This window comes from Schistocerca nitens, chromosome 1 (genome assembly GCF_023898315.1).
Source record: "Schistocerca nitens isolate TAMUIC-IGC-003100 chromosome 1, iqSchNite1.1, whole genome shotgun sequence".
Taxonomy (NCBI): Eukaryota; Metazoa; Arthropoda; class Insecta; order Orthoptera; family Acrididae; genus Schistocerca; species Schistocerca nitens.
Window position 1 is genome coordinate 1,266,424,036 of NC_064614.1, and position 9,470 is coordinate 1,266,433,505.

Consider the following 9,470-nt stretch of genomic DNA (forward strand, 5'->3'; position numbering starts at 1 on the left):
TCTTTGTACTTCTTTCGTTTGACGCTTATTTCGGGAGATATTTGGTGTGGTCACGATCAATGGACCACCGTGTATGTGTATGTATAGATCTCCGCAAATAAGGAGAAAACTATTTTGAACCTCTGAGCTTATACGCGAATGTTAACTCGCTTACCCTTATTTTAAAACGATTAGTGGGAATAACAATAAATATAAGCAAGTAACGCTTAGACAGTAGAAGCAATTTAAACTTTTTTGGAACAAGTGAGGAGAAACAACAGTACGGCTCAGTGATTAAAACAAATTTCTGATCACAGATCAACTGAAAGTAGGTAAACTTATAAAATATTCTCCTTAAATAAGATAGGATACAGATCACGATTTGCCGGCCGAAGTGGCCGTGCGGTTAAAGGCGCTGCAGTCTGGAACCGCAAGACCGCTACGGTCGCAGGTTCGAATCCTGCCTCGGGCATGGATGTTTGTGATGTCCGTAGGTTAGTTAGGTTTAACTAGTTCTAAGTTCTAGGGGACTAATGACCTCAGAAGTTGAGTCCCATAGTGCTCAGAGCCATTTGAACCATTTTGAACAGATCACGATTTGATAACCGATAATAAATAGGACCTCGAACTTTGTAAAAGTGAGAGGTTGAGCCCGTAGCGAATCACCAAAGCGACCACCCTGAAGCAAAACAGATGACTAGCGAGCCTGATTGCTAATTCATTGCGAACAGTCAGTATTGGCAAAGACGGCAGCGATCAGCAATACAATACCAGCGAGATGTTGTGGCGGCAAACAATCAGTATCCTGAGTTACAGTTTGACGTCCACGGCTGGTAACAGCAGACCACCACTTGCGGCTGAGTTAGAAATCGCCGTCGAGTCGTGCAGAACTGCCCGTCCTCCGGCATATGGCGGCCAACAAGTGCCAAACAGCCACAACTCGGTCCGGAAAGCCCGCCAGCTCGGTACGCCACACTGTTCGCACACTCGCTGCCACAGACACGCTCCCTGCCCACTGTCCAAGCGGTCACTCCTCACTCCCTGCCTCACCGATTTCAGAACCAAAACCGGCCAAGGAGGCAAGACCGTGAAGAGAGGACAACACCAAAGATACCAAAACAAGTATCGGCCGCAACTTGTGAGCCGCAGCGGCTTAGCTGCAACGTATCCTGAAGATGCAGTTCCCTTGCTGCCACCTCGATGTGCTGCCAGGGAATTGTGGTGCATTCAGTGATTATCACCGCTAGGGGTTCCACCGAGTACTGTCTCCCCTCGAACAGCGGTACACAGTACGGCGGACTACTGTTATGTAAGCTGATTTCTGCTGGATGCTCCAGATACAACCCTTATGTTGAGGGCAAAGAAACGGCGGGAATGAACTAGGTTAGTTTAATGAATGTATACATCCTATTCATGACGGTGCAAATATACGTGAAACGTAAACTCCCAACTTACTTGTAACCGTGAGCTAGATTAGAGTTTTAATCGTCAGATTCATGTTCAGCACATCGACATCCATACAGATCGTCTACTTTGGTTTCTGCAAGAAATCCATTGTGGTCCAGTGTAATTTGCGATTCACAGGCGCAACATTAATGTTACGTAACACTCCAGCAGTTCATTTCTTTTTGGTTTTGCAACAGACGTGCTCGTTTCGGAAGGGTTTGCCTGAAAGTGTGCAGTGGATTCACTGTTTCATTTACGTTGACTGCGTAATGTTGTACGGGATCATACGTGAGGGTAATTCATCCCAAGTCTTAGATTAAAGGTACCAGAGCCCAAAATCGTGAAATACGAATTATTTGTGATGTGATCTCACGAACGTTCTGGAGGAACTTTATTAAGGAACTGATGACATTAACTACTGGTTCTCAGTATATTTCTTCAGTAATGCGCTTTCTAATAAGTAATATCTTTTTCCTGAAGAGCTCAGCGAGGCCACAAATACTTTTTAAAATTTTAGCTTATGGCATAACACGTTTCGGGGTATATTTCCTATCTTCAGCTGTCTAAAGTTTGTTACATTAATGTAATTGTCAGTAGCCTGCTGTTCGCTCCTGCAATATGTTCCAGTGGACGGCGTTTCGTCTTCCTTTGATCTTTACGCTTATTTGAGGATTGCGCAGAAACTATTGCAGTGTAAACAGCAACCATATTGAAACTCTAAATAAATCACACTGCCATGCAAACAGTTCATAGTATTCTTCACTTCAGTTTCTGCTTCAAACATGTGCTTTTATTCAACGTTTCTGTTTGGAAATTCTCCATTCTGTTCGCTCAGAAACAGTTTGTACATCGTCCAAAAAAGCATAAAAATGAGAAGCAGCAACTACGTCCACTGGAACATAATGCAACAGCGTACGCCCTGCTGGTGACGAATACATTAATATTGATGTGTCGGCAGCTGGGCCAACACCTTGTAGATAGAGGTGGCTTAAAAAGCACGCGAGACTAACGCAGACGGGCGTGAAGTACTGGAACAGGATACGTAATTAACGCTATGAAGAAAAGTATGTAGCTGGTATAATACTTAACTTTATTTTCTTCTTGTACATCTCTATGGTGAACACAAGTGAGACTCTAAATACAATCACTGTAAGGCTAATGGCGCCTTGCTAGTTCGTAGCCATTAGCTTAGCTGAAGGCTATTCTGTCTCTCGGCTAATGAGAGAGAAAGGCTTCGTACGTCTAGTCGCTAGCTCTGTCGTCCATACAACTGGGCTGAGTTCAAGTCAGTCTCTCGAGACCTGCCTTGTGGTGGCGCTAGGTTTGCGATCACACAGTGGCGACACGCGGGTCCGACATGTACTACAGGACCGCGGCCGATTTAAGCTACCACCTAGGACGTGTGGTGTCTGGCTGTGACACCACAAATATAACCGGAAAAGTTAGGAATGATAGCCCGAAACCGGTTGTGGCATTGAAATAAAGCTTTTTCAGAGGTCCTTGTGGCTAGTTGCGGTCTTCAGGAAGAATCCTTAACGGTCACGGAGTTCGCAAGATCAAGCATGGACAAAATAACAATCTGTATCTACATCTACATCCACATTCCGCAAGCCACCTGACGATGTGTGGCGGAGGGTACCTTGAGTACCTCTATCGGTTCTACTTTCTATTCCAGTCTCGTATTCTTCGTGGAAAGAGAGATTGTCGGTATGCCTCTGTGTGGGCTCTGATCTCTTTGATCTTATCCTCATGGTCTCTTCACGAGATATACGTAGGAGGGAGCATTATACTGCTTGACTCCTCGGTGAAGGTATGTCCTCGAAACTTCAACAAAAGCCCATACCGAGCTACTGAGCATCTCTCTTGCAGAGTCTTCCACTGGAGTTTACCTATCATCTCCGTAACGCTTTATCGATTACTGAATAATGCTGCAACGAAGCGCGCTGTTCTCCGTTGGATCTTCTCTATCTCTTCTATCAACCCTATCTGGTACGGATCCCACACATGTGAGCAGTATTCAAGCAGTTGGCGAACAAGTTTACTGTAACCTACTTCCTTTGTTTTCGGATTGCATTTCCTTAGGAGTCTTCCAATGAATCTCAGTGTGGCACCTGCTTTACCGATGATTAATTTTATTTGGTCATTCAATTTTAAATCACTCCTAATGCCTACTCCCAGATAATTTATGGAAATAACTGATTTCAGTCGCTGACTTGCTATATTGCAGCTAAATGATAAAGGAACTTTCTTTCTATGTATTCGCAGCACATTACACTTGTCTACATCGAGATTCAACTTCCATTCCCTGCACCATGCGTCAATTCGTTGCAGATCCTCCTGCATTTCAGTACAATTTTCCATTGTTACAACCTCTCGATATACTACAGCATCATCCGCAAAATGCCTCAGTGAACTTCCGATGTTATCCACAAGGTCATTTATATATCTTGTGAATAGCAACGGACCTACGACACACCCCTGCGGCACACCTGAAATCACTCTTACTTCGAAAGACTTCTCTCCATTGAGAATAACATGCTGCGTTCTGTTATCTAGGAACTCTTCAATCCAATCACACAATTGGTCTGATAGTCCATATGCTCTTACTTCGTTCACTAAACGACTGTGGGGAACTGTATCGAACGCCTTGCGGAATTCAAGAAACACGGCATCTACCTGGGAACCCGTGCCTATGGCCCGCTGAGTCTCGTGGACGAATAGCGCGAGCTGAGTTTCACACCGACGCGAGTGCCTTTGCACGACATCGCCTGCATCTCCTCCCCTGGGCCCAAGGCCATATCGCTTGGACCCTAGACGACTGGAAAACCGTGGCCTGATCAGATGGATCGAGATTTCAGATGGTGAGAGCAGATGGTAGGGTTTGAGTGTGGCGCAGACCCCACGAACCCGTGGACCCAAGTTGTCAGCAAGGCGCTGTGCAAGCTGGTGGTGTCTCCACGATGTCGGTTGTCTTTACTGCGCCCTCTGGTCCAACGGTAGCGATCGTTGATAGGAAATGGATATGTCCAGCTACTTGGAAACCATTTGCAGCCATTAATGGACATCGTGTTCCCAAACAATGATGGAATTATTTTAGGGATGACAATGCGCCATGCCACCCGACCACAGTTTGGTGTGAAGAACAATCTAAACAATCCGAGCGAATGGGCACCCAGATCGTCCGGCACGAATGCCATCGAATATTTATGGCACCTAATCGAGGGGTCGGTTTGTGCACAAAATCCTGCACCGGCAACAGTTTCACGGTAATGGATGGCTGTAGAAGCAGCATGGCTCAATGTTTCTCCAGGGGACTTCCCACGACTTGTTGACTTCGTGCCATGTTGAGTTTCTGCACTACGTCGGGCAAAAGGGTGTCCGACACGATATTAGGAGGGGTCTCATGACTTTTGTCGACTTAGTGTTTTTCTCGAAATTTTTCTGACGGTGGCGTAAACGTGCATTATGTCACTGCTCTCGTCTTTTCAAGATGATTTAAAATCAAATTCCGTTAATAAAGGTACTCTGTTCCATTTAGAAAAAAAGCATAATTGGTTTCAGTTCTTCGACTGATACAAGACCTTAACTCTTGCTGTATTGACAGCGCAACAAAACCTCTTGCCCATCTGCATACTATCGTTGCCAGAATGAAAGGGGTGCAAATTTAGGTGATTTACGCTGCATACATTTACATGTTTCCGTCAGAACTGTTACTCCCTCTCAAATCAGTACATGTTCCTGCCTTTTTTACTTATTTTACATCAGTGACAATCATTTCACTTGGAAAATGTGGAAGGAACTTTACAGTACCTGTTTTAGTTTTAAATATCCTCCATATATTGTTATTGAGGGTGCCCTCGATAAACAAAGTAAGAGCCTACGGAATATCAGACCAGCTGTGTGGCTGGATTGAAGAGTTTTTAGCAAACAGAACACAGCATGTTGTTCTCAATGGAGAGACATCCACAGACGTTAAAGTAACCTCAAGCGTGCCACAGGGAAGTGTTATGGGACCATTGCTTTTCCCAATATACGTAAATGACCTAGTAGATACTGTCGGAAGTTCCATGCGGCTCTTCGCGGATGATGCTGTAGTATACAGAGAAGTTGCAGCATTATAAAATTGCAGTGAAATGCACGAAGATATGCAGTGGATGGGCACTTGGTGGAGGGAGTGGCAACTGACCCTTAACATAGATAAATGTAATGTATTGCGAATACATAGAAAGAAGGATCCTTTATTGTGTGATTATATGATAGCGGAACAAACACTGGTAGCAGTTATCTCTGTAAAATATCAGGGAGTATGTGTACGGAACGATTTGAAGTAGAATGATCATATTAAATTAATTGTTGGTAAGGCGGCTGCCAGGTTGAGATTCATTGGTAGAGTCCTTAGAAAATGTAGTCCATCAACAAAACAAGTGGCTTACAAAACACTCGTTCGACCTATACTTGAGTATTGCTCATCAGTGTGGGATCCGTACCAGGTCGGGTTGACGGAGGAGATAGAGAGGATCCAAAGAAGAGCGGCGCGTCTCGTCAGGGTTATTTGGTAGGCGTGATAGCGTTACGGAGATGTTTAGCAAACTCAAGTGGCAGACTCTGCAAGAGAGGCGCTCTGCATCGCAGTGTAGCCTGCTGTCCAGGTTACGAGAGGGTGCGTTTCTGGATGAGGTATCGAATATATTGCTTGCCCCTACTTATGCCTCCCGAGGAGATCACGAATGTAAAACTAGAGAGAATCGAGTGCGCACGGAGGCTTTCCGGCAGTCGTTCTTAGCGCGAACCTTACGCGACTGGAACAGTAAAGGGAGGTAATGACAGTGGCACGTAAAGTGCTCTCTGCCACACACTGTTGTGTGGCATGCGGAGTGTAAATGTAGATGTAGATGTACTTAGTGGTTATTTTTTCTGCGCTCGTTTATCTTCTGTCTCTGTTCTTCGTAGAATTTCTTTCTCTTTTCCGGCATTTGTGTGTTTGTCTGTCGTCCATTTATTGTACTACATCTGTATATGGTTCTGTCGTGAATGGTGTCCTGTACACCGCCATACTGTATTAGGTCGTCTCCGACTTTGCCGACGCATCTGACGTATGCATGATTCAGACAGAGTATCTCACAATACATCAATGCCCTCTATGTCAACCTGTTTGACGGCAGTGGGTTTTTTCATATCGCCATAGAACTTCAACCATCGTTTACGTAAGACGTCTCTTAGATGCTCAGTCCTGACTTTTCGCTCGCCTTCGAGGTTCTTTGTGGGTCGTAATACTTTTTTGATAAATCTGCGTTCTCGGAGCTCCAGTGAGTTGATCCACCCCGTCTTGGCAACATAAACTGGCAGTATTTAAACACTAAGCTGCCTAGAAACAACAGTGAGATTCCTCCTAGTGCTCCCAGCAGGTGTCCAACAAGAACCGGGGACACACGAAAAGGGAGAACTGAAAGCAGCTGTTCAACCATTGACGAATAACGAGCTTACGGTAGAGATGGCACAGTCGATACTCCATTCAACCCCGTAGATAACCTACAGTTTAGCGGGAACTCCCACCACGTGTTGGTCTGGCGAATCTTCATATCGTTCAGAGGTGAAGAATAGGTAAAAGGCAGTCCGAAAAACTCCATGGTCCTTCCATAATCTGACCGCGCGATCGTTCGGTTTGCAGGCAAGCGCTTTATCGCTAGACCACCAAGGTGGACTAACATGCACATTATACATGTACTCATGCTCATTTAGGGACGCGAGTTGTTTTTTTTTTCTCTGTCTAGGGAGCTCCGGAAGTATCTAAGGGTGCCGATGTGGATACATGGATACTGTTACTACGCTTCGAATCTTGCTCGTCTGTGTGGGATCGGAGCGCTGGGAAATCCCACCACCCTCAAGAGAAGTAGGGTTCTCGCGGCTGCCGGTTTGACACGTAGGCGTCAGTTTGGTTTGACGACGCCTGCAGAACGGGTCGCGTTCGAGCGTGATGTGCGTCGAAGTATGGAAAGTGGACGGGAGTAGTGATTATAATATATTCACATGTGTTTTACGATGTGGGACAGAGCCTGTGTGTGTGTGGTGTGACTCGGACACGTATGAGGTGGGCCCAGTCACACATTCGGGTCGCGGAAAATATACACGCGAAGATAATGTAATCACTGATTTACCAGCGTTTTCGTACGAATGTTGGACCGTACTGAAACTGAAAGCAGTGGCTAACTCGGGTGGTGAAGTGAAATCGTGTGAATGCGACTGTGGTTTGAGTGAACGATAGACATCCTACGGAGCTTTTTTTCTTCAAACACAAATTACAGTAAATTCAGTGTTTAATAAAATCTGTTACGGATTTAAAGAAATTTTTCACGTAAGTTTTGTATGAATTGACTGTATCAGAACACGTGGAGGAGTGAGAATAGAAGTTTATAGGAGACGTGTGATCTAGGATCACGGTTACGAATGTTACTACTGGTGCACCTCGGTAGCTGCACAGTCAGTGTGGCGGATTCCCAAGCGAAGGGGCGCAGGTTCGATTCACGCCCAGGTCGGAGATATCCTCCGCTCGGGGACTGGGTGTTCGCATCGTCGTAGGTGACATTCCACTGTTGATCTGGCAGAATGGGCACCTCCCAAAAGTCAAAGTGGAAAAAAATTGATATGTGTACCTTGGGAATAAAGCTACTCAAAAACACTGGGAAATGAGAGAGAGAGAGAGAGAGAGAGAGAGATAGAGAGAGCAGTACTGTAGAATCAACATTTAATCCAGGTAACAGGGTTGAGGGGGGAGGAGGGGTTTTGCGGTCACTCAGCGCTCGCCACGTGTGTTGTGCGCAGAGCCCTGACGAGTATCGTGTGGCGGCGGAACTTGTGGGCTGTCGGCGGCGGCAGCCGCGGGGTTTCGCGGTGACACGGTGCGCCGCCCCCGCGGCCGATGCTAAACCCGTTACGTGCCGCCGGTCACGAAAGCCCACCCACTGCCCTACTGTGCTGCTGCTGCCCTGCCCTGCCGTGTTGTTTCCGCTTGTCGTCGCGTGCAGCAGCGGCGACGTGGGAAACTCGGCGGCCGCTCCCTCTGAAGCAGCCGAAAATCGTTACTTCCTGCACTGCTAGGGCTACACTGCCGGTGGCTTCGTCAGTCCCCGTTAAACAAGATCCTGACGATTCGCATTAGTACGGAGAGCACCAGCTTTCGAGAAATTGCACTGTCGTTGATAAGTGTATGCTCACATTGTTACAATTTTTATTTCAGCGTTTGAAACACTGACGAGAAATCAACTCAGGGATGTAATCATGGTATCCTGCCACATACGCATTTCTTTCCATTTACGGTCAGCATTCCCAGAATCGAGCAGTTCCTACGACCTTATTATTTACCTCAATCACGTTCTGTGTTGTGCAGGGTATGTCAACAAGTGATCCGGATTTCAGAGAACATGTCTCCATCATCCGGAATGATTCCCCTTTTTTTGCTTGCCTGTCCGCCCCTCGTGGTCTCGCGGTAGCGTTCTCGCTTCCCGAGCACGGGGTCCCGGGTTCGATTCCCGGCGGGGTCAGGAATTTTTCCTCCCTCGAGATGACTGGGTGTTGTTGTGTCGTCTTCATCATCAACATTCATCCCCATTACGGTCGGAGGAAGGCAATGGCAAACCACCTCCATTAGGACCTTGCCTAGTAAGGCGGCGCGGTTCTCCCGCGTCGCTCCCCTACGCTTTGTAAAGAAGTATGGGACTCATCATCATCATCATCATTGTCTTGAAAAGGGAGTTCCGCACTCCTAAGAGTGAACTCCGAACAGGTTTGGGCATATCGTTTCCCGGCGCTCCCTCTTCCTTTCCAGGGATATTCGGCTACGGCTTACTGGTCTATCTAGTACATCTACATCTACATGATAACTCTGCAATTCACATTTAAGTGCTTGGCGGAGGGTTCATCGAACCACAATCATACTATCTCCCTACCATTCCACTCCCGAACAGCGCGCGGGAAAAACGAACACCTAAACCTTTCTGTTCGCGCTCTGATTTCTCTTATTTTATTTTGATTATCATTCCTACCTATGT

At 46.4% G+C, this 9,470-nt stretch overlaps 1 protein-coding gene across 1 annotated transcript in view; it reads left to right on the top strand.

Annotated features, from left to right (window-relative positions):
* The window catches only part of LOC126233972 (proline-rich protein 36-like), a 42,538-nt gene extending 34,018 nt beyond the window's left edge, over nucleotides 1–8,520 (top strand). Inside the window, exon 6 of the mRNA XM_049942897.1 lies at nucleotides 8,245–8,520. Coding sequence (XP_049798854.1) covers nucleotides 8,245–8,520 — 276 coding nt within the window. The remainder of the gene's footprint in view (nucleotides 1–8,244) is intronic.
* The last annotated feature ends 950 nt before the right edge of the window (nucleotides 8,521–9,470 follow it).